Consider the following 27,234-nt stretch of genomic DNA (forward strand, 5'->3'; position numbering starts at 1 on the left):
AATCCGTCACTTTACCCTTCATCGTGTAAATATAATGGCTAAATCTTTATAAAAAATAAAATAAAATAATCATATAAAATAATATAAAATAATTTACATGATTCTCGTATAATGTAGCATATATTGTGATATTGTTCAATAATTGTCGAAAACTATTCGTTCGCTGTGATAATCCGCACGAGAAAATCATGATTATATCGATATTCTAGGTTCTAGGAGTATTCTTCTTGTGACTTGTTAAAAAATACTTTTTTTTGTCCCTTGAATTTATATTCTATTACTTTAATATTATGCTCTTCAACTAATACGAAATTACGAATCACCGATTCTAAAAACTTATATGTAACTGACGTATTTGCTTGAGTAATAAAAAATTTCAAAAAGTACTTAAAGTCTGTTGTTCAAAAATCGATTCAAACGTATAGTCTCCGATAAGCTTACACAGCTACAAGTATGCGCTAGAACCATCAGTCCTGAAAACACGTTTATTTGGTCCCTGGGTATTTTCCTACGCCTAGCTGTCTGCCTAAGGTCTTACGTAAATAATCCTACCTATCACCAGCCATTTGCTCGCAGGAAGAATCTCCTCCGAACTCTGTCAACTTCAAACCAATCTGAATAATTTCGGTTCGAATGCATACCATCAAGAACGAAGATTCTGAATGCATTTCTAGGTTCCCAAATATATTAGAAATTTTCTACTTATGGTAAAACAAGAACAAAAGAAAACGAGCTTCTGTGGCAAGGTAGAACATTACGATAAACTTGGACACGAATAAGCACTTTTTCAGTCTTTCCTCGTTCGTCATTTTTCTCTTTCGATCGCTGCTTTTCCGCGGGTAACATGCAAGAATATTAAAGCTCCAACTTCCGTACGATAATAAGCGGATCTTGACTGGATTATTTCGAAGTTAACAATACGTGTAAAATAGCAGGAGTTTCGATTAGGACGTCAGGACGTTTAGTGAATAAAAAAAAAATCTGTGTGAGTAAATTTCGTAGGAAATGCGGACCGATCGAGTTAGTTGTTGTTTAGTCGTGTGTTATTGTTGATACCAACCCTAGGGATTTTACTTGAGATTCTAGTGGTACTTTGTAGTGTTACATCCGATTGTAATTACTGATCAAGCACGAATTTTTCAAACGGATAACAAAAAGAAAAGCAAATTACAAAAAAAAAATTTAATAGAGAAAGAAGTACCAAGTAATTGACCATCACCGTATGATAGATATTAAATAGAAAGCAAACAACTCCAGATAGCAAAAAAGTCGAAAAGCCGCCTTTTGATTTCTCTCAGACAACCTTAGGATTTTCGTTTTTACTCTGGCATCGAAAAATTAAAAGTCTCTTTGTTAATATTTCCGAGATAAAAGAATAAAATCATAATTGCAATCTTTAAGAACTAAAAATATCCAACGGTACATTTTTTCGAGTTTTACTCTAGAAATGATTCTATACAAAGAAAAAAAAATCCTCTGAAAAAAGCTATCACTCTAATATTTTCTAAACATCTAAGTTTTCAATAAATACATATATTTCTATACTTTTTCGCGTAATAATAATTATCATTAACGTAATAACTACAACAATGAATGGCCTTTGATTATTGCATTGAGTAGTGCACGGCGACGTACTATACGTGATTGTTTGATGATTCGCGATCGCGAATACGCGAGGAAACCAACCGTTTACAAGAAAATTGTCATAAATATACGTTTTGCTTTGCAGAAAAATTTGTCATGGGTAACTTGAAAACGTAAAAGTCAAAGTACAAACGCGAAATTGAATGATCGCGAAAAAATGTTTAATTAGAGGTCTGATTTTAATGCGGTTCTTCGATACCAATCAGAATCACGAGTTACGAATTGCACGACAGTGCCATTAACTGGCCTACTTAACACCATGCCACTTTCAATACTGAGTGTATTAGGTTTATAAACTTTACTATACTAGCCCTGAAATTGAACAAAATAAATGAATCTTTGCTCTATAAATTCTCCCTGAAAGAATACATTTTCGCATTACTGAGTAAAGAGAAAAGAGTCAAAAGCTAAGGTCTACTGATTGTAATCTTTGATATCTTCTGCTGATTCGTGACGTGGAAACACCTTTCATATCAGTTTTTTTTTGTTCTCTTATTAAAATAGATCCAGATTCACTCTTGCAGTCCAGGTCAATTTTAATAAGAAAAAAACTAGGGCTTATCTTCTGAAGCTTCTAGATCTTCTAAACTGTCTAGAAGGCATGGTGATTAAGTCTTGTTTATAAAAAAGTAAACTTTTGGACTAGTACAGCTATACATTCTCGTACCGCAGCACTTTGACGGAAAATATAATTCCTACCATTTAAATACCTACACTTGGACGTTAATAATGTCATGCGTACGTTGCTGCTTCTTAAGTCGTGACATATCATAGGCGACGCATGTGTTGCTCTATATAACTCTATTATGTAATTAATCAAAACTGACGGACTAGCAATTGACTGTTTTTCTATTTTCTTGCTAAAAAACACCTATCCTAGATAAAAGTATATCCTAAGAATATACTAAAAAATAATTATCGAGTACCGCAACTCACGTAGGTCAAACCTAGAACGCGTAGAGTTATTCAGCCCTATATCTTCAACAAAATCCGTCCATCATCCGACAACCGCTATAACGCGTCAACAACAACAATTATAAAATAATAATAAAATAAACACAATAACTTTTTCTAGTTTTACAATCACGGGGACCCCAATAGTTAAAAGCACCATTCTCCCTAGGCTTCAATTAAATTCATAGTGTTGAGGCAAATACTATTCGGTGTGGAAGCCCCACTTGAATACCGGTGCTTCCACACCAAACAACATATCTTATTGGCCAAGCGAAAGAATTGCCAACCTGTCGAATTTAAGGACATCAATTCCATTCTCTGAATGACGTCCTCCAATTTGTTTTGAGCTTTAAAAGATATTTTTCATCGAATCCCCGAGGTACTGGAGTGGCTTTGTCGAATGATCGACGGATTGTGATCCTCACGAAATCGCTCACAACGGAGTAAACCCGAGCAGAGTTTGTTTTTTTTTCGTTAAGAGGAGCGACATAGCGGCTCGGCCTAGCGTCAACGCGCAAACAACCCACCAGAATGGTCAGCCGTGGCGTACTCGGTGAGTAATGGCGATGCTGCTAACGCTGCGTAGTTGGCATAATCCGGGTAGTGCGTGTAGATAAGACCATGGGGGTCTCCAGCCAAGAGGGAAGTTGGTGGTCCGGAACCATTCAGCAGGGAGGCGCCTGTCGTTGGAACGGATATCCTTGGCGAGAGGATCAGCGGAGCACCCAGAGGTGCACTTGGTGTCCTCATCGGTGTTCCTAGACCAGGAAGCAAACGTTGCGACTCGGCGGTTGCTTGTGCCAGGCGCCTCCACTCCTCGGCATCACAAGCTGCAATGTCAAAAGCTACACTCATTCTTTAAGCTGATCTCGGGCTTAATTGGTTATTGTGTAAATATGGTAGTAACTAAGGTCCGAATGACAATGAATTTGGTTAAAATGGAAATTTACTTATAGATTCAGGGACCGACACGAAAAATGTCATCTTCAGAACATTCTGACCGTTCATTAAAATTGTTTAAATCACGATTCTTTGAAAACAATGAAGCTTGAATTTGAGATTTGCAAATAAAACCCGTTTCAAAATTAGGTATTCAAAACTGCACAATTTTGAAATTGAAAACTTTATGTAAAAATTCGTAGATTAGATGGGAAATTCGAAGTTTCATCAAGAGATAGGATGTGAGAATACACTTTTATTTAATTTTCGTTACGGTCCCTGCTTACTTTTCTAATTTTTAATTTGTTTGTTAAAACTCTAGTATTAGTTTAGAATTTCACAACTCCAAGATAGATTTTTGAAAATTAATATTTTTTTTCATAGCAAGTATTCTAAGATATAAATCAGTAAAAAAATCTTGTCACCCGGACATCATACTGGTGTTGATTCATGTTGTTTCATGTCATCCTACCTGAGCATCTCATTGGCGTTGCCTCAAGGTGATATCCCATGACTATATTTTTAACAAGGAATTTCATAGAATAAAATATTTGACGAAAATGTTTTAGTAAAAAAAAAATTAAAAAATGAGTCCACAATATTAATTTGCAAAGGTTTCAAAATTTAATAAGTTCATAAATCTAAGATTAGAAATTCAAAAAAAGCGTTTAAAAGAACACAAACAAGAATTTTCATGCTTCTCCCAGCTTTTGTTCTTCTTTTCAATGAACATTCTACTTTACAGTTGAATTTCGCTGGAAGTTTCTCACATGGAAGAATGTAGTTGAAGTTTGCCATCTAGACTTGACTTAAAGCTTTTCCTTGTGACTTATTGTCGTATTTATGCAAAATAATTACCTGCTGCTGCTGCAACTTTTGTGTTCGAGTCTCGGTAAGTTCCATTGATTATGGCCAGCTCCATCAGTTGCCTCTTCTTCAACTCGTCCTCACCATCGGCCTGCTAACAATCGATATCAACGTCAGAAAGTGTCAAGGCAAGATGACTACTAACTTAAAAATGTCTTTTGTAAGAAATATTGAAATATATACTAAAAAAAAAAAATCTGTGCGAAAGCACCCTTATTTACTTTAGAATTATAAAACACATTCTTTAAGAATCCTCATTCCCAACAGAATCTTTGAATATGGTATCTTCTTTTCCACAAAGAAGTTTTTCCAACTCGAAATGAAGCAACGGGTGCCTTCACACAGAAAACTGTTTACGACCCCGTTCCAACAGGATATTAATACTCTGAGTAATTTTAACTTGTCACAATGTGAAATTTATTCTACAATATCAAAGACTGGCTTTGTTTTCTATCGCCGAACGTGGTCAGCCTGAGCAGCATTCTTCAGATTGTGAGGGGTGGGGGGGGGGGGGGGGGGAGTTACAGCGCGAACTACATGCGTGTAATAACTGGGGAAAGATATATGTGACTTTGGCAAAGATTTCGTGTCGCTGTGGCTTTGGCACGTCCCTCTTTTGCCGCCTTCATATTCACGAGTTTGTTTGAGCCTCCTGTGTCACTGGAATCATCTTCGAGTAAATTTTAGCATCGCAGGTGTCTTCCCAACTTAATGGCCCACTTTCTACGCCTCAGATTTCACGAATATCGTTGCATTTAGCAGCGAAGAGTCGTGATGCGCTATTACCATTCGACGAGTGTGCCCAATATGAAAGACTAATAAGTGTCTTATCGCGTAATGGTCGTCTAATAAGATAGGCATTTTAACACGACTTGATATATATAAACGACCGAGACACCACGTTACTGCGATTTCTGTGCCAGAGAGCAAAAGGTTCAAGTCTTCATAATTCATTTTATATGCACCGATTGCTTCCTTATTACTTGCACAAACTCTTATTAAACTCGTGATTTACACTTGACGTATTATTATTAAGGAGTAGAGGGAATCTTTTAGGGAAAATTTAAAACTACAATATTGCCATTACGGGATAAAAGCTTTCTGAATAAAATGTCATCGAAGTTTCTAGTTGATGAAATACTTTTATAAATAGGTTTCTACTTTCCGAGGAAGAATTTGCATCAACAGTGCAACAAGATATGCGATTCATTAAATAATAATAATTAGCCGACGTTGATCATGATTTTATTAATATTTAATTAAAAAAGGTAACAGAGGTATGTGCTGATTCAATTCTCGATTAGAGCCACTGATATCACTCTTGTTGCACCAAGATACATCTCAATATCAGGTAGAGACGCATATTTGCATACGTCTGTCGCTTGTCTGATTTCATCAAACAGCACAGAATAGGGGAGAAGAAAAAAGGTTTAAAAGATTTTTTGTTCAACTTTCTATTTTTGAATGTTATCCTCCCATCTCAAATAAGCTTTATGATCGTATGCACCTTTGTTCTTATTTTATTTTGGGTCCTTAGTAATATAGAATTAAATTACAGATCGTAATTAAGTCGGATTTCAGAGGTACAGTGCTCTGTAATCAGAGTGAGATTGTTACAGAATTTTTGAATCATTAAAATCTCTTTAGGGGGATCCTTAATTTACTTAAAATATGAATGAGGACTGCAATTCTAATTCCACAGATTTAAGATAAATCTCCTGAATTTTATTTAAGATCTTGCTGGAACGAGGGCCTTAATAATAATCCTTGATTTTGATCATTATTTGTGAAATTGTGTTAAAACCTCGCGGAGATACAAGTTCATGAATATTCTTAATTTTTATTTCGAAGCCAGGAGAAGTTTAAAAAAAGGCAAATTGATGCATGCAAAATTAATCAGTTTCAAACTTGAAGTGTTTTGAGTTAACAAATTAAATAACTAAATTTTAAATTACGATTTAATTATTTATGGTTGCATTAAAATATGCCGCCAAGTCATTGTCAAATTTTAAAACCCATTTTGTATTAAAGATTTTTTTACCTTAAATACATGAAATAAAGGAAATGACTAAGCGCTTTCATTGATATTTCAGAGGTTATGTTTAAGTATGACAAGTGAATAAGGCGCGACATTTAAACTATATTTTTTATTATCAAAAGTTAAGAAAGTTTGTGCTTTCGGCACAAAGAAGGGTATTTTTACGTACACAAAACTCTTCTATTCTTATAGATTCAAAGGTTATGTTTGAGTGTGGTATTACGATTTAAACATAATTATGGCGCAAAATTCAAATCACTATATTTTCTGGTTTTTTTTACTCTTAAAGATAACAGAAGTACTTTTAAGAGTACTTAAAGTTACTACTTTAAGTACTACTTTAAGTTTTAAGAATAAACTTCTGATAAAAGAGTATTTTAAGTTTGAAATCATAAAATTAACTTTAATGAAGGCAAATTGAAACTGGAAACACTTTAAACTGAGAAATCTGACAAGGGGGCTCTTTTGAGGACATTTACAAGTAATCTATTTATGGTTTTAAAGCTAGAAAAGTTGTTGTAGTTGGATAGTCGGAACTGTCTCACCACGGGCACAAGTAGTTTCTTGACTTCCTCGACGGCTCGGGCGAGCTTCATGGTGGCACGGTTCTCAGTATCTTCGACTGTGAGCAGCACATGGAGCTCGTCTGTCAGGTGTTCCCAATTAGGCTTACCCCGATTCTGCTCCTCCTGGGGAAGCATAAGCGAAAGAATTAATCACAGCCATGGTAAAGCATTAAGCCGCTTTACTTTGCCATTAAATCCTAACCGGTACAATGCCGATAAGCTCTGCATAACGCAATCGTCACTTACGTAATGCTTTTACAATGCTGGAAGAAGTTTCCACTCAAAGCAAACGTATTTTTCCCTCGTTATTTGTCGGCACGGCATTGTACCTTCAATAAATTCTGTTATGTGGCAAATTAAAAAATAAGGTGTGCTTCAAAATAAAATAAATAACATTGCGTTGAATGGAATACAATTATTGAGGCGTACTGTAGGAAGATATAAATGAGAATAAACATTGATGGAAAGTAGATACTTACGAAAGCGTACCAAACGCAGCTTGAAAATATATAAAGTTTATAAATTTAAATTGACGATTTTGGGTATACTGGGAATTGGAATTAATATTTATTATAAATTGATGGGGAAATTTTAATCATAAAGACTCGATCGAAATGGTGACATTAGTATCAACTGTCGGGGCACACCAGTGTCTATGGACGTGTGTGGATTGTCAATTTGCTCTACCGTTAAATCGCAACCAGCATACTTTTCTGCTGGCTTGACGACTAGCGAATAATAATCCAGGCGTGGATAATTTATGATGGATTAAACATTTTAGAGAAATTTGCACTCTAACTGTCTATCTATGCTAAAAATAGCTTGCAGAATTTTAGTTTGTTTTAATACCGGTTTTCAAATAGAAAGTAGTCAATTTTCTAGTTCTTGAAGTATCGACTTTACACTAAGGGTGTACCTTTATAGTTTATAGTGTATACTCCGATTCAAAATTAAGCATTTTGTATCATTATTTTATCAATCGAGGAAAATATGCATAATGTTAATTGTAAATTTTTTTTAAATAGGTCTATTTTATCGATTTTATCAATCATAAACATTTTATTTATTCTTAGATTGATTGTACAGGGAGTATCCTTGAAATTGGTGTATGGCTTATTTAAAATTTAAATCCTGAAAAAACGTTTTAATTAAATATAAAATACTATAAAAAATTATCACGGTTGCTACTCAAGACTTAAACAAATTTTCGGTCCCTTTTCAGTTATTTAATCCCGGTTATTTCAATTTTCAAATTGAAACCTACTGAACTAAAAAATTTCAAATATTTAAAAAAATATCTCCAAATTTAGGACAATTAAAATTCGAGACATTGAAAAAAAGCACTGCAATGTTTTAAACAATTAAGACTTTCAATTTAAAATTTTACCAGACTAGTCAATTAAAATGGTCTAATTTATAAATTTTCTATCTTAAATTATTCATTTTGTTACTTTTTCACTTGAATTATGTATCTGTTAACGTTTTTAATTGGAAATTTTACAATGTTTACCATTTAATTTTCTACCGGATAGTTCATAATATGCTTCAATTAAAAATTTTACAATTTCAAGCGGTTTAATTTGAAATACTCTAATTATAAAAATTCTACATTTGCAATCGTACAATAGTCTACTTGATTTGGAATACTATAAATTTACAACCATTCAATTACTAGGGGTTTTAACATAAAAATTGCACAATTCTTGATTTTAATTTGGATCAAATAATATTTTAGTTGCTTTAGTTTGAGCACTTTATTAATAATTTTCTCTTCCAAATTGAAATAAAATGGTGTGATTTCGGTAAATTTAATGAAATAAAAACATCAAACATGTAGAGACTAAAAATTATTTTACGAATTGTCTTTATAATTCAACAATTTAAAACATTATGTGCAGCAAACTATAAAAATGAAGTTAAAAATATAGCAATTTAAAAGAATTTAAAAACAAATTTGTCCAATTTAACGTCATTTCAATAATGATATCAACTGACATTTAAAGTGATTGGATAAGTTTTTCTGCTAAAACGCATAATTAAAAAAAAAAATCCCGTCCTGAAAATTGAATTAACTCTAATTTTCCGGGTTTCTCGATCCAGAGGCCACCCTGAATTCTTTCAAATTATATTTAACTATTTCGAAATGAAGATTGCTTGGTACTATTTTAATATTTGAATCCGTAAAAGGTTGTAGAGAGGCGAGCAGAGATGATTGGTTAAAGAATAATCAGCCATGATAAAATTAATCAAGCCAATTAAAATCTCGCCTAGAAGATAAGTAATCAGATTCTTTTTATTTATAAAACAGAAGCGTTTTGAATTTAATCCTTGAATTCACGCTTGTGATCAGATGAAACGCTCCATTAACTTAGAAGGAAAATGAAGTTCTCACCTGCTCTTCCTCCTTAGTCACTACAACTTCCATAATGGCAAGTGGACTTGAGAGACCTCACAAAATGAAACATAACTTGATGAGTAAGACACGATTAATTAGGTATGAACGATTTAGTGATGCAAGATACAAAACTTTGTTTACATTCAACGTGATCTAAAAATCTCCAAGGTTGGTTTTTTCACTCGAGGCGACACGATTGGAATTATCGATTTTTAATTATTTAAATTCGTCTGGGAAATGCACAATTTACATGTAAACTATAAAATCGGCTTTTGCTACATTATAATATTATACTGCAGCCTTGAAAGGATTTTTATAGCTACACTTTAACCTCATTTTTAGAGATTTTAGTTTCTTTTTCTACAAATATAAGGCCTACTTTTACGTTTAACCAAATACAATACTACTTTTATGAATCTTGTATTAATAATAAGTTTCCTCCAAAGTAATAAATATAATAAATCTCATAAAAAGTGCAGCGAGGCTTGAAAACAAGTGCTTTCTTAGATAATCAATAACTCTAGCCTTTAAAAGATAGTTTTTACGTGTGGTTGTAAATGTGCAATTCTTGCGAAAAAATCTATTAGAGATTCTTTATAGGAGTGTTGCAGTCTGCAGTGAAGTTTTTCCCTTATTCGGAGGTATACATTAGCAAGGAATTGTGGCCTACCTCGATTACTGGTATACCTATTCGGTCGTAATCGTCCTCAGCTGCGTAAAACAGAATTTAAGTGCATTCACGTAAAGTTAGTTCACGTATGACGTACAAGTAAAGTTGACCAACCACAGAAAGTGAGATTTTCATTTGCTGGTGTTGGCTTCTCACTTATTACATCAGAGAGATTTCAAATCCTAATTACGAGCCTTACGCACTATGTATCTCTACTTGATTTTATATCCTAAAACATATTTACTTCGAATTTGACCTATTCATTCATATCGGGTTTAAAAAAGATTGAATATGCAAACTAAATATAAAGTATTATCTAAATTAAATTCGAAGAATTTTTTTACAAATTGGAAAGCATCAAAATTGCATTAAAATTAAAAAGACTAAATTTGCCGCGTTTAAAAGTTTTACGAAATTACTCTTAATTCAAATACAAATTTAAAATAGTAAACCGTATAGAAAAATTACGCGTATTAGGACATGATTTGTTATACGAAAGGAAGAATGGCGAGGAATTTTAAATTTATTTTTACGATCCCAACATTCTTAAAACTCAGAATTAGCGATTTAAGATTCCAGATGTCTCACAGGTATTTGATGGATTTCATTATAAGATCTATCCCGGATCTTCTCAAGATTCACGAAGATTTTTGAAGTTTTAAAGATTTGAAAGATTTCCGAGATATCTGACTAGATTTGAAACTGTTTTTCCATTTTAGTTTGAGTCGCTGAATTTTGTGATCTCCGAAGTGAATGAAACATCGGAATTTTTTTAATTTAATTTAACTGAATGTAATTGAAATGCTCTTTTATTATGTCCAGGGGTCATGGCGTTTTTTGGGCACATATTACAAATAACATTGGATTAAAAGTGCTTCTCATAATCTCGTGGTTATTTCGAACGCGTTTGCTGTTTCAGCGTTAAAAAGTTATGAGACACGCGAGTTATGGGACCACTCTCATTCAGCACGGCGTGTAAAAGAAACGAAATATCCACGTCTGGAATATTTTTGCTATCGAATTAATGTACAAGGCAGTCGCACAAAAAGTTTTGCACAGAACGAGGCAGAATTAGTGCATTCATATAGTGTGCATAACATCTTAATTGTGCAATTTATTAATCTCAAACACACTTCTTTCACGCAAGGCTTATTTATATTTTCTCGGTGAATAAATTAATGATTAGAATCCAACCTACCACGCTCAATGAAACTTACTGAAAGTGCAATTTCAGCCTGTATAAATAAGTATTACACGCACCAAGTCACTTTTCCTTTCCGAAATATATACTCATCTCTAAATCTGCCCGTTATAACAAAACAATTTTGTTGAAAACATTTTGTTCGTTTTACAAAAATGTTGTTTTGATTAATAAAAAAGTGGTTTGTGTAACCAAATAATTAACCTACTCCAAACAAAATTGTTGTTAAGTACCGTTTGTTACTTTTACCAAAGAATTTGGTTGCTCATATGTGACTAGTATCAAGTTATGGTTACGGTTATAGTGATTTCCTTCGATTTCACTTAAGAATGTAGGATTATGAAAATAACTTCTTTAGATTGTTTTGCAAAATTTGATTCAGTAAAATGCATTTTATTTAAGGAGAAGTCTTTCTCTTAATCAGAACTTTATCAATACTGCCGCCCAAAGTAAAAAGATACATTGTCGTTTAGGTCAAGTTTCCTATTTTCAAATACAAGAGAATAAACCTAAACCGCAAAGTCACTTATTTAACTTTCTACCTTGGGCGACAGTATAATCATGGCTTACTCTGATGAAATTGAATTGTGTTTAACTACGCAAATTCTTTGCAACTTGAACGCATTTCATTGAATAAATGCATTTTTCTAACGTGAGCGTTTTCTCACATCAATGATATTTTTTATTATATTTACAAAATGCCATTTTTCTTTCAACAAAACCATATCGTTCATACAACCAAAAATTGTATTGCTGATACAAAAATCTTGTAAATTCTACAAAAACAAATGGTTTAATTGGATCAACCAAACGAACCAACAATATAATTTGGTTGCCTCAACAAACGGTTTTGTTGTTTCTATAAAAACCAAAATATTTGGTGCAGTAGTTCACTACTAATTCATAGATGAATTCAACTAATTAAATTAGTAAGAAAGCGAAAATTATAGAAAAAATGTTCACTTATTTTATTTTACTTTTACATGATTTTCTTTAACTCAAAAGCGAAATGTTGAGCTCAATTTGAAAAATAAAATATGTTCTCGCATCTGACAGAATTCGGTGAGAAATTGTCGGTCTTGGACGAAATAGACTTGGCACTACTTCAAAATTACGTACTACTTGTGAAGTTCAACAGGCCTAACCTAATTATCTCCTAATTATTCGATATTAGGACTACCTATGTAATTTTTTAGACGTATTTAATTATGTTATTGAAATAATGTTTGTCATTAAAATTAGAGAGAAAATACTAAAAGTGTATTTCAATTCATTTAAGCCATTTAAGGTAGCAACAGTTGCCTTCATAAACTGTTTAGTGTAAATGTGAAAGCATCACTTTTTTTAAATAAGAGACAATTTCATGAAAGATAGGGTAGATTTCAAAGTATTTTAAGATATTAAATTATAAATTTTAAAACATCTGAATGTCAAGAGATAGGAATAATCTATATTATATTCACTTCATCATGTCTTCTTTTATTTAAATGTTTTGTACAAAACAGTTTTTGAAAATAGCTTCGTTTAACGGAGTAGGTAAAGAATTATATAATGATGGAATCGAAATAAAAACTTACCTTCTTTTTGTCCCTCATCGAACCTTTTCCTCGAACCATGATTTTGCATCCTGTCTCTTGTTCCAACTGTTTCGCAGTCATCCCGCGTGGTCCCAAGATTCGCCCAACAAAATTGAACTACAATCAGATAAGATGCAAATTAATTAAAAAATAATCAAAAGCAAAATAATAATTTCATTTTTACAGCTAATTTTGTCATCACGTCCATTATTTGAAGATGATTGGATGTTCGGATGCTATTTACAGATATGTATTGAAGAACACGATGAAAAAGTAGGAGTTACCGAATTGTGCTTTGGTCACCAATCACACAACAAAACGATAAGTGTTACCCAATCACGGAGCACAGGTAGACAAATCACATAAGCCTTATCTTGTCTATCAATAAGAATGAAACACTACTTCATTCTGACATATCAAACACAAATCGGACACCATGAAGACAATAAAATAAGAGGTAAATGCATGCATCATGAAAAAGTTCACAGAAAAGTGAATTAATGAATACCACTTTTTGTCAATAATATTGAGAAAAAATAATAAGGATGGGAGTAAACTTCCTGTAAGTGAAAATATAAAACAAAAGTAACTGGTAAGAGCTATGCGAGTCCATTTGAAAATAAAGACAGGTTTCGTGCCTGTACCACGCAAATAGCTAAAATGCATTCTCAGGTGAAACTAAAGCGAAGGTCATGAAATTGTTTGCTTCTTACCCTTTTCTCTATTCTTCTCTTCATTTTTTTTTGTCATCAAATATGTTCCTTTCCCACAGTGTAAACGTAGGTAGGTTCGTAACATGTCATTCAGGATATAAAGCAAGGCTCGTCTTATGAGGTCGGCTTTAGAAAAGGCGCGCCTATCATTATAATAGGTGCCGTTGCAGAAATTGCCGGGCGAAATAAATCAAACCTCCTTGGTAATAAAATACTTTAGCGATCAGAAATGATCCAGATAAAATTTATCGTTGGAAGTTCGACGATTCGTATTCAATCATTCCATTTTTTATTATGTATTTTGAGTCAGAAATTAATATTATAGCCATTTTTGATTTTATATATACTGCTTTTTTTTCTTTTTTTTTTCTTTTAAGGGGGGACGCATATTTTAAAAATGAAAATAATTGTCTAGACACAAACATTCTGAGAAGCTTCGTCGACTTTCATACAACAAATGATTCGTAAAGCATGGGGTCGTCTATCTTTAGACATTGCTTAAGAAAAAGGAGACTTGGCGGTTACGACAAATCGAAGTACCAAGAGTTTCTCTGAAATATACAGAAATCTGTCCTTGCTGAGATTCTGTATGACTCACGAATTCTTGTATAAGATTCATGATCTCAATACGAACAAGAAATAAAAAACGTCCTTTGCTACAAATAACTATTACCAATAGTAAAATAAAAATATAAAAGTATTAGAGATTATTTTTGAATTTAATATAATTTTTATTAAAGTTGCCAAAAAACTTTAATGGTACCTTTTTTTTAATCAATACAAGCACCAGCATCTTCTCAAATATTACAATAGAGGAAACGTAATTCCATTATGAGCAAAATTGAATGCCTCCCCTCGACCTCGACGATTCAAAGGTCCCGCATGCTCCTCTAGAATCTAATGGCGAACGAAGTTAAATTTGGATCAGCAGTTACTCACGGTGAAATAAATCGACTTCCACATTCACTGCTTTTCCACACCAAATTTTTTTCAGAACGCCTATTTTCTCCCAAAAATCTCATTATTTCAAATCAGAATAGTATCAGTTTTCAACTGTTTAAATAATGGAAAATTTTATTCTGAAATTATTCAATTATAAAGTTTTAAACTCTTCAAATTTGAAATAGCTAAGCTATTAAATCATTATGTTGGAAATTGTATTTGGCAGGCCTTAAATTTTTTAAATGAACATTTTCAATATTTAATATAAACTTTTTCCAGCTTCAATTACAAATTTTTGAACTTCAAACATTATTAATAAAAAATTATACATAAAGTTCATAAAGTTAAGATCTGAAACTATTCAATTTTAAACAAGTTTGATTGAAAATAGTTTGAATAATAAAACTTTCAATTAAAACTGCGTACAAGTTTTCATTTACAACAATAAAATATTTGTTTAGATTAGTCAAATGAATCAAATTTTGGTTTGCTTAAATTACGCGATACTACATCAATTGTTGAAAGTTTTTCTGCTTTCAATCTTAATCATATAAATTTCACGTTTTTTTCTCCAGTGTATGGGTTCCAATTAGAAAAATGTTTACATTTAAATTCGGGGTGTTGAAAATTTTTCATTTAGTTCTTTAACAAAAGTTAATGTTGAAAGAAAAATAGTAATAAGACTCTCATGTTTCCTTTGATAAATTGGAATATCTCTGCACCGAACATTCTTGGCACTGTTCCCAAATTCGAAAGTAACAAGTAAACATTATCTGGTAATAGACTGTTATTCTTTTGATTTTATTGATTTCTGACGAGGAAAGAATTTCTTAATATCAAGTTTGTTTTATTTTATCATGATTTATTTATCCTGATGTGTTTTCTTTATTTCCATCTGATGTATTAAACAAGACGTATTTTTCCGTATTAAAATAAGAAAGAAGCAATCTTAGACAAAAATTCGACTTTTAATTTTTCTTTGTGCGTCTCCAAAATTAGAAAGACCCAACATTTGCTCATGCTGGTAATGAGTTGTTTGTTTGTAGCTGCAGATAAATTGGGTTCGTAATATTTTTAGAAAACTGAGAAATTTGTTGGTGTGTAAGCTGTATTCTGATTGTAAAATCCAGAATTATTTCCAAGAGTGATGTTTCGCTTAATAAACTGGTTCGATTTCATTTATTTGTCTTTCGCCAGAATTATTAAGTCAAGTAGGTCACTCATCCGATGATACTTTGTAAGTAGCAAGTTCCTCGTTGAATCTTTACAGTACCGCCATATCGCGGATGTAGATGTTCATTAGAAGCAATTGCAGTTGCTCAGAGACACTGATTCGCATATCTTTCTGCTAATCAGTCAGCATTTGAAATTTAAATATATTGTCTCAAATCTCCATGACCACCAGAAATTCCTGAAGAAAGCACTGCACATCAAAGCTTTTCAAATTCAGAACCATGAGAAATTTAATTCAATTAGATTTGAAGGCATTGGTACTGAAACCTAATCTGACATTTTAATTAAATGATGTGTGACAGTCGTGACGATTAATTATCTATAAGTAGGTGTACCTTGTGCCTATACAGGAATATTCATATTTTTATACCATTTAAATGAAATTTTTTCAGCTAAATCCAGTATTTAAAATAATCACCCATGTATTGATTAGGCTCGCTTTTTAGATCAAGTATTTTTTTGCCTTACTCCTATAACTCCGCGGTCACGAACTTCGTGACTTGTGTTAATAATGCTTTTTAATTTTGTTGTTTTTAATAAACCAGATTTGATTATTCGCTAGTCCAGCTATGGAGAAAGCGTGAGAGTGCTGCGCAAAATATTATGACGATGCGGATTTGTCCTCCACGCGTGGAATAACAACATCAAAAATTCTCTCAAAATGATCACTCACGACTTTTTCTGAACCCTAGTCAGTAACCATTCAAATTTTAGAAAAAATTCTTGCGTTTCAGCATGTTTTTAAAGCCATTCTGTTTATAACCACACGCATTACTCGTTGACGTGCAGCCGAAAAAAATGTAGGTGGTTTTCTTTGCTTTACGTGAATTGTCAAATAAAACCCAGGTGTCACGGTTTAACTTTACAATTCAACCCTTTTTAAGCGATCTGGATTACAGTGGTCAAATTATTTAAAGACAGAGATAGTTTTTGTGAAATAGCCGAACTTTTATTTTTTCTATGGTTCAGTGCTTTAAACTTTACAGCTGTATAATTTTATCTTTCAAAAGTCAATTCTTGCATTTTAATTTAGCCTTGAAAACTTTCGATTTGCAGACTTTCAAATAGAAATACTATGTACCTAAAATTGCGATTTGTTACACTTTCAAATGCTTGACATTGAAGAGTCTTGAATAACGACAACTTTTAATATAAATTGTTTAATTTCTATGAATCTTGTCTTTTAAATATTTCATTTGTAGACTTTAAAGTTGTTCAATTTGAAGTTGATCAATTATTAGAAATATTATTGTATACAGTGGCTCTTCTATAGCGCCGATTTTGGGGCTGACTTTGGGTGAGAACTAACTCATTACAGCCCGCTCCGCTTTTGTTTGTTCGTGCCTGAGTGACAACCGCCGGCGTCAATTCTCGGAAGGGCTATAGAAGGGAGGGCTATTGAAGAATTTCACTGTATTTTAAGATATCATTATGAATGAAGTTCATTAACTTTTGGTTTTTAAAGACTTCGAAATTTTATGAAACGTTTTGATTTGAAATGGAAAAATTTTTAATGTTTCGAATTTCGACACCACCATTCTATATGAGTCTACTTGCTGACACAGCTGCAGTGTATGAGACTATTTCCTATATGCTTGTACATAGCATATATAAACTTATACACGGCACTGTCAGCAGGAACTCATATTGAAAAGGGAAGACGATATACAACTGTCAACTTCCTTAAAAAATCAAGATTTTGTTATATTTTGTACATTATTTAATTTGAGAGAAAACAAAAAATTGAATTAATAAAATCAGCCTTCTTCTAAAATGAAGAATAAACTTCAATTGAGCTTCAAGTCTAAAAGCGAGCTTAAATTGAGATGTAACAAAAAAAAGCTGCAACGAAAACTAGACTTTTTTCTGGATTTATTTTTTAATTGTTCAATAGTGAATTTTTGGTTAATTTTTTTTTTTAAGATTAAAACTTTTGTTTACTGTTGAAGGTTTCAAATTTAAAATGTAGCATTTCTAAAGCTATAATTAACAAATTTCTACAATATTTCCAGGTCTTTCAAATTAGAAACTAGTCATTTATAACATTAGAAATGAGTTAAACGTCCTTGAAAAACTTTGAGACATGACTGTACGCATCTTGGATGAGAAATCCCACTGCATCTGGGCCGTACACCTAAGGAAGCACTTCTCAGAAAGACTGGAGTAAATCATGACTGCTAAAGCTCTTTAAGAACTCAATTTACTAAGTGCAATTTTACTATTTCTATTGACATTTAAACATTATTTGGTCGATTTTCTCATTGGAGACCAAGAAATTCAAAGCGGATTTGATCTTTTAAAAGCATTAATTTTTCAGACGCAAGCCACGGCACCTTGGAAAATTCTGCTCTATCGATGAAACTCGGAACTATTTCGAACGAAGCGTACGCACTCTATTGTGGAAGCTGCGAACAATCGAGAACGATATTTGGATAATTTAAAAATCTCAATTTAAGTCCCTTAAATTTTAACAATAAGCGAATTAGATATTAGAAAGTAGAGAAACAAACATAGTTTTGAGAATAATGCGAATGGATGAGAATCGCAAAGTCCTTCGTGGCAGCTATCGATATCCAAACGATAACATCCTGCTGCCAAAAGCACAGCCTTCACAGGCCCGGTATTATAACTTCGAGAATATAAGTCGGCTATAGGGACGGGAGTTTAGTTAGTTCTTCGTCAGGAAATCTATTCCGAGCGTGCCAGAAATAACAGCTGACTGTACACATTTCAAGCATACCCAACCGTACCCCCTCGGACCACCTTGGATCATCACAAACCTCTTCGAAAACTACGATTCCACTTCCGGCTGCAAACCCTCTCTTTTCGCCTCCTACTCCTCATAAAGATGTCCTCTTTTAATATCTCCAGAAACGTCCTAATTTTGTACTTCGAATTCAATATCGAGGGAGTGTTTTAGAAAACTACTGGAATGACATCGCAAATAAATAAAAACAATTTAAAATGCATGTGACGGAAATTGAAAGATCATTGCGGCAATAATATAATTAATGGGAATTAATCAAACCTTTTCCTTAAATTAACATGAACATGTCATATAGCGAAGTTAATGGACTCGATAATGCATCGAACCAGCAAGCGGTACTCAGCATCAGTTTTGCAATAAAATTGTTTTTCTTTTCTGTTCTTGGTCCGAGCTCAGACGCATAATTTACGATCGTCCTGGATGATAAATTTCTAATTCTAATACACGATTCTCAGTGATTACGCGGGTAGAAAAGCATTTGCATTATGACATGTATATTTCATACATTTTTTATGTACCGATCTTAAAATGTGCAGACACTCAATTACATGCAAATCAGTTAAGCTGCCTTTATTCGATTTGATTCCGCATGAAAATGAGATGTTTCGACATTAGATTCTGATTTAAATTGAATAGCTCTTAAAATATGCAAAATTAATTTGAAACGTAACGTAAGTCATTCCAACCACAAATACCTCACTCCATATTAACTTTTTAGGTTGTTCTCTTATTGTTAGTTTATCATCTGAGTTTCAGTAGAAGAACTTATCCTGTTCGTATTAAATCGTTTTTTCAATGATGTTTATTTAATAATTATTTATTTTTAAGACTAGTATTAAACAATTCGTTCACTCCATATAATATGAATATTCTGTAATATTATTATTGTGTAGAATTTGTTACTATTTTTTTACGTGCTGCAGAATTGTATGCTTGTTTAAATTTTTGAAAAAAATAAAGGGGTCAAAAATTAGACTTGATTCCATATACAGAGGATTTATATGGATTCACCCGAACTTGATTCCATACTCAAATCTACAGTGTTTTAATTTAACACTTTCTATTTGGATTTGTAACCCTTCTAGATGTAACGAATTAATTTCAAATACTTCATGGATAGCATACAACATTGAATATTTTTTGATTGAATATTTATAAATGAGACTATTTCAATAGGGCTGCTTCATGTCGCTTGATTCTAATTTGAGTGAGTGTTTTTGTAATTTCAATTTTTAACAATTTTTTCCCCTTAAACCGAGCGATAGAAACAGAATAAAAATTTACATGAACTATTTAACAGTTTTCTTTTCTAAAATTTAAAATGCGTTTTAATTTGGGCTTACAAATATTGTTACTATTTGCTTTCATAGTTTAAAGCAATTAATGAATGGAAAAAATCAAGATTTATTGAAAGCTAAGTTTTACGTGTGGAATTTCTATTGCACGCCGTCAAAAAAACTCTTTTCTGCTTTTCTGCTGTTCTATGGCAAATGTCACTTCCTAGGATTTTCTGTTGGACAGCAGTTTTCATGTTAAAACTTCTTTTGTCAAAAAAATAAAAAAATTTAACATACACTGCCGTGAAAAAGATTTTCACCATCTCTTTTATGACTGATAAATTTCTCTTAATTTCAATTATGACAGAGCTCAAAATTTTTCTTTCTCTACTTTTCTACCATATCTTGTGAGCTTGTGAGCATACATCTAAAAAAATTCCTATCACAATGCAAGAACGCAAGAAGTTGGAAAAAGTTAAAAACATCTTATCTGTAGGCAAATAAAAATAAAAATGGAGTGAATATATATTTAAAGGAATTTTACAGAAACGGTAGTGTGTTTTAACATAGAAATGAATGCAAAATAAAATTTTATCAATATACACATGAACTATTCACTATTTAGAAAAGATATAACCTAAACTTTATGCTAGAAATCGTATTTAAATTCTGATCGCCTGTAATTCATACTTTTTGCATATTTTAAATGAAAATTTTTTTGCTGTATGCATAAATGAAGTTTATTTAAGCTTATAATGTGTTGAAACTTACATGACAGAGTAAAATAATTGTTTTACTGACAAAAACAGACATCACAGGAAACGTTTTTTTTTTTCAATCTGCCGCACTTTGATTGCCCTGAGTCTAAAATTGTTCAATTTTGACGTCTTTTAATTTGGAATGGCGGTTCAAAAAATTTTTTATTTGGAGGTTGTCTAATTTTGAAAGCTTCGATCTTTTTCAATACTGAACGTTCGAATTTGAAATCGTTTAAGTTTTAATGTTAAATTTACCATTTAAAAAGTTTCAAATTTAGAAGAAAGATTAAATAATTCCTGTTTAAAAGTGTCAAAATTACATTTCAGAAATCTACATTAGCTACCATACACAATGGAATTTACAAGAAGTTTGGGTCTTATAATAACTTGTAATATGGTAAATATAAGCTGCCAACATTACTTTCACTGCAGGTGGTTCAATCACGTCCTTTGGCACTTCTAAATTCTTATTACTGACGTGAGCGCTAATCGGATTTAATGAATGCACGAAAAAGCAACAGACAAAATTAAACGACTTTTCAAGTCCTTTTTCAGAACATTAAATGCCTTGACATGCGACGGATAAGGCGAATGGAAGAACTAATTACTGTGTCAACTAGAGCAATGACATATAAACTAGTACATAAAGTCCTTTTTAGTCACAAATTACGCTTTATATAAGTTCTAATTTACTTTTTATTACTCGTATTTTAGACGCGTCTCGCTACGCAGGGAGACCAGTAAATTCTATAAGTAAAAAAATGCTGCTATTTCCAGGTTTTTCCTTGTTTTGAATGATGTATTTAAAAATAAATCAAAAAAACATACAAAAAATTCCCAAGAAAGATACACATATAATCATAAGCATTGTACTGCTTGAGTACAATTGTACTGGAAATGGCAACATTGTCAACAGCGCCAAGATCGATGGTTTTCTATAATTGAATTGTTTTTTAATACTTACGTCTGGGTGTTCTTTGACAGGTACATATACTTTTTCTGTGAGTGTCGTGACATCTCCTTCTTGTTCTGGTAAAATCAAAGGTTCCTTTTTGACACCACTTATTTGGAACAGGCTGGCCCGAACCTTGGCGATTTCTGTAACACAAATTGACATGCTTGTAAGTCACTTTTATTCAAGGTCGTTTGCATCGGATGTAGCTAATTGTCGATTTGAAGTTCGGAGGGCCGAAATAATTAGCAAGGGCAAATTGTCGTGGGATCCACCATTCTCTCAGATTATACATGTTTCCCAGTTAGAAAATAAATTAATGCATCTACATTTAAAAGATTCATTTCGGAAAACTATTTTTTTTCCAGTAAATGAAAAAATGTTAACACAGTTTTACAAGATGTGCGATTATACTGAAATCGAATATCTAAATCCAAATTCGACTATCAATATCTGGCTGCACTCGGGAAAGGTCTTCTGCATAAACTTCTTCTGTATACAGATACACAAGCAAATAAATAAAACATGAATTAGGATAAAGATTAAAAGGCATTCGTGGGAGTTTAGCGGAGTGACTTTATTACACGAGATAACATAAGAGGATCTCAAGCGGATCGAAATGTGTCTCGCAAGTATGCATATACGTATAAATCAGGAGCGTAACCTGAGTACATGTTCTGCGCCTCGAAAATCAGTGCATTCATGTATAAACCAATGAACGCACGTTTGTCGATTTACATTTAAAGACACCAAATACTATTATTTGTTATGTAGCAAGATGCGATATCTATGAAACAAGAAGGTAACAGACAAGCGAGCTTTCCACTATGCACTTGTCTAATATGACCAATCTGTCCTTGACACAGTGGAGCAATTATATGCAACCGCATCGCTGTAAAGTCGTGCTCTCCAACAGTACTTCAGATCGTGCCTCGATATCGCCTGGAATTAATTAGCCGATCAAAGATCAAGCATTCCGACTCAAATGGTCGCTGCACCCTCGCCGGACGTGGTCCCTACCCATCCGCCCAACACTCATCTTCATCCTACTGGAAATGTTCCCCAGACATCGAACTCAAAAACCTTCAATCCTTTCCAGACAAGAGATTAATTCTCTTTTTAATGTGAAATACTGCAAATAGAAAAATGTTTCATTTTATGAAAGAAATATTGTTTTAAAACGCGAAAAAAGTATTGTTTTAAAAATAGAAAGAAATCAGACCGAAATTGTTTATACAGACATTTATTTATTATCAAGATGCCTACCCGATGCATGACTTTCAATTCTCGGTAATTTCACGGTTTTCTCCCAGCAATTAATTTAAAAGAGTTCCAAAGATTTGAATGAGTTCAAATTACTTAAAAAATTTCAATGATTTCTAATTTGGAACAGGGATTTGGCAAAAGAACTATAATTTAGACTTTGAACGGAGATTTGTTAAATTTCCTGTTTCTAAAATAAAATTATAATGATTTAAAAAAATTAACGGTCTATTTTAAAAATTTTCTGTTCGAAGTAAAATCACAATTCTCAAGGAAATCCCCTGTTTCGAAGTGTAAGATAACATTCTTTACGAAAATTTCCTATTTCAAAGCCTAAACCCGTGTAGAAATTCAAATGGGGAACTAGTCTGGTTCCCGACCATTCGAGCCTGCTTAAAGTCGGAGGCTAGTCGAGTCATCTGACTAGCCCCCAACCAGTAGCGTCAAGATAGATTAGGGGGGGGGGGACTGGTTAGGTGCCTCGACTTATCCTAGTCGGGGCCTGATCGGGTACTAGTAGGGGTCATATGATAATACATCCGCGTGGAATATTAACCAAACTCCTCAAAATTTGTGGAACATTACCTAAAAGTTTGTCAAAATACTTATTATTTACGGAAATCTCCATAAACTTTTTTGAAATATTATAAGCGCTCAAATTTACCCAATATTTAATAGGGAACTTATCCTACGCTTAAAAATGCATAAATTTATGTAACTAAAATTCCCCAAAATTTGTGGAATTAAAAAAAAAAAAACTTCAGCTGGAGGAACCGCCATGTTGGTCACGGTAGTCTCTGCTCCAGGTAATTATGCTTCGTTACGTGTGGACTGCTGTCTTAAACACTCGACGCGTCATTTCTGTTGCGCGAGAGGCGGCACGTCGCGCCCTTGCGCATTTTCTTTAAAGCTACCAGTCCAGAACCGCAAGACCCAAATGAAGGTGGTAGCAAACCTTTCAGATCAATTTAAAAATAAGCATCTGTACAAATTTAGAGTCACATGACTTTCAGCGGACTTTTCACCTGCATCTATATGTATCTTTTCCTATATGGATTTTCTTAAAATTCCATACAAAGATATTTATAAATGTTTCTAGAAATTCGCAATTTTCTAAAAAATACTAAAAAAAATAAGATTATGTCTTTTTGAAGATTTTGATCGTTGTTTTTATAAAAAGTTGATTTTTGTACCAAATTATTGACTTAATAATTATTTATTAAGTATATTTGAGATGAATTTAACATTAATAAATCTTTTCTTCAAAAAACGGTGTAAAATTATTGTTAAAAATATTCTTAGTGTTTTAGAATAAAAAAAATCATTAGTAAACAAAAATCCCCGACTAGCCCTTGACCAACCACCAACCAGGCTTCGGCTGAAATTTTGACAACAAAAAGCCCAACTAGTCCCCGATTAGTCCCCGACTGGGTACTTCCTCCAAATTAATAACCCAACTAGCCCCCGATTAGTGCCCGACTTGTAATAGGGCCAAATGGGGTTATTTCCACACGGGAATTATAATTATTTATGGAAATTCCACGTCCTAAAGTCTAACTTATATAAATCTTAACGGAAATTTCCTATTGCAAGACACAATTACATGTATTTATAAAAATTCCGCTCCAAGTCAAAATTATATTTGTTTATAACATTCTTCATTAATATTTGCACAAATATACGAACTCTTTTTTAAATAAAATTTGAAAGAAGGAAGGTTCAAATTCTGGTACATTTTTATTTGTAAAGAAGATAACTTACATTTAAACAAATTCTAACTTAGAACACGGAGTTTGTACAATCTAACGAATTTTGATTTCGATCTATAAATCAGAAACTAACACTATACTGAATTCAATTTCCCCAGGTTTCAAAAATGAAATTAAAAAAAAATCCTTGTAGAGCACGTTTTTTATTATAACTTTGAATGAAATAGAGCTGCTTTATAAAAAAACTTGGGCGAGTTTAGTTCTAAGTAATACTCAGAAAGACTTTGAGCAAAACCGGCCAATTACACACTCAAAATAAAATTTCTTGAATCAAAAAAAAAAACTGTTGTCTTAAATATACATGAAAATGTGGAAAATTTTCTGTTTAAATAACCAAATCCTCCATTTATCAAAACATTTCGTTAAAACAAATAAAAAATGTAGGCTAGTGAACGAACTACTTTGTTCTCTGTATAATAACCACATTCTATGGCTGAATCAACATAAATGTTGTTGATTTAACCTAATCGTTTGCTCAGTTTAATTGTCTTTTTTGTTATACGTGCGTCAGAAATGCTACTTTGCCAGTCTTTTGGCAACCGCAAAATGCTAAATTCTCCAGGAAATCATTATTCCAGTTTATTAAAAGTTCGTTTCATGGAAGTCCTTGATATTTTTTTCACCTAAAAAATATATTCCTTCATGCCAATCGACGTCTGCCGCCATCTCCTGGCATAAAAAAGAATCAGTATAAACTCGGGGAAGCAAATTTTTCAACAACGCATGTGCCAAAGAGCGCGGGTCTATTTGAAATCAATAAATAATAATACAGATAAATATTTAAAGCACATTTTCATTGTTAAAAAATTAATTTAATTAAATTTCAGAAATAGCTCATTTCTTTAATAATTTATTATTAATGCAATATTACAGGTTTATATTTAATCCCGAGTCTCTTTTATTTTTGTTACTTTATCATGTATCTGAGAAACTACGTGGGCCAGGAGTTCTAGGAATTACTAATTCGCGGGTTACTACCAAGAAAATAGTGAATATTATGACATTACTCACCTATATCTCAGCAATTAATTAAACCGCGTATTAGCGCATTATCTGAAAGATTAATGGAATTTTAAAGGTATAAGTGCATACTGAGTCGAATAATTCGTTTTTGAACCTATCCAATTTAATAATTTGAGTAATAGGACAAAACAGCCACGCGTCGGGTTGATGGGACGGGACCCTCTTGTAACAATCAGGACCGTTCCAGTCGACTCTAAATAGTTGATGAATGTATCACCATATTAGTAGTGTACGACTCGCGCCATGCGACGATTGTCATGACAGCTATCCCTCGCTGGAAACGAGGCGCCATCTATTTAGTGACAAGTATCCCACTTTTCTCAGAGACTCAGGAACAATTATGCAAAGAGAAATTTTTTTGTAAATGCCTGGTAATGTTTCGAATTTAATAAAGATCACATATCTGACAACATGGAAGTTGTTGGAGTATGTCAAAAAAAATTCGCTATTCATGGGAAACATAAGTACCAACATCACTATACCCACCCTCAGAAAAATGTGTGGTTGGCCGAACAAACTTAGTTTTAGGCATTACGTAACATTTTTTTTTGGTTGAATAAGTATCTTTTATAACTAACTTGTATAAATCAAACAAAACTTGGTCAACAAAATAATTTTTTTATCGTAACTTTATTCGTTTTTCTCAGTACACTGTTACTATAAAAGGGTGAGGCGACTTTTTCAAAAATAGGTGACATAAAAAGGTTTTTATAAGTTAAATAAATACGTAAATAAGCGCTAGTTAAAATTTTAATAGTTGGGATAACAATAAACATTTTTTTTAGTTTCGCGAAACTCAAACACGTCAGACTATACCCATCAAATACACTCAGAACAATGTTTGAATCAAACAAATTTTGTTTGAATTAAACAAATTTTCTGTTTGTCCATATTTGTTTGGTTCAAATACATTTTTGGTTTGTTTAAATAAATCTCTTGTTTAAAATAAGTAAAGCTCTAACTTACATTGAATATATATTTTTTCAATTAATTGTAGACTTTGTTCAAGTGAAGTAAATCTTTTTTACACTTAACCTCAAAATTCAGCATTCTTTATACAAATAATGTATGATCTCGATAGTATGTTTATTCTTAATCATAATTATCGTTGTATATGTAAAACCAGAAAAACGTATTCATTCCGAAGCTTAATTCTGGTTAATTGTTAATTCTGTGTTTCTCATTTCTGAATAAAAGAATCATAAATTAGAATAATGAAAAATGAACCAGAGTTAGATATTTGAATTGAATGTATATATAAGTGTTCCTGCTTTTAATTATACAATGATAATTATAATAGGAAAAACATTATTGATGCCATAAATCATCTTTATAAAGAAAGGAGGTTAGTATTAAAAAAGACTTACTCAAATTCGAAATCGTCAATTATATCCAAGGTAAACGCCCTACAATTCAAGTAATTCATAAACTAGAGATATTTCGTCCATTTTTCAAATAATGCAAGATTTTGCAGTAAATCAGAACCTTCAGAATAATATAACGCTGAAAAAATACCAATGCCATCAAATAAATCACATGATAAATTAATTCAACTTAGGAACCGCCGCACAGTGGGGTGAAATAGGAAAACGAGGTTCAAAATGACATTTAGAACGCAATTATGCACCGATTTTAGAATTTTTTTTTGAAAAATTCAGAACTAAATTTTTCAGAAAATGGTGAGAG

General features: G+C 32.5%; 1 protein-coding gene across 11 annotated transcripts in view; it reads right to left on the minus strand.

The window, feature by feature from the left end:
- LOC117178765 (protein held out wings) overlaps positions 1-27,234 on the minus strand; it is a 78,378-nt gene that overhangs the window by 5,682 nt on the left and 45,462 nt on the right. The window contains exons 2-7 of one of the 11 annotated variants that reach the window (XM_033370216.1): positions 21,506-21,639; positions 12,852-12,968; positions 6,991-7,131; positions 4,396-4,495; positions 4,010-4,051; positions 3,126-3,443 (exon numbers count right to left, since the gene is read on the minus strand). In XM_033370216.1, coding sequence (XP_033226107.1) covers positions 3,126-3,443; positions 4,010-4,051; positions 4,396-4,495; positions 6,991-7,131; positions 12,852-12,968; positions 21,506-21,639 — 852 coding nt within the window. Of the gene's footprint in view, positions 1-3,061; positions 3,447-4,009; positions 4,052-4,395; positions 4,499-6,987; positions 7,132-12,851; positions 12,969-21,505; positions 21,640-27,234 lie in introns of those variants that run through there. The other 10 variants (XM_033370215.1, XM_033370217.1, XM_033370214.1 and 7 more) reach the window with 10 other exon arrangements.

This window comes from Belonocnema kinseyi, chromosome 8 (genome assembly GCF_010883055.1).
Source record: "Belonocnema kinseyi isolate 2016_QV_RU_SX_M_011 chromosome 8, B_treatae_v1, whole genome shotgun sequence".
Lineage (NCBI taxonomy): Eukaryota > Metazoa > Arthropoda > Insecta > Hymenoptera > Cynipidae > Belonocnema > Belonocnema kinseyi.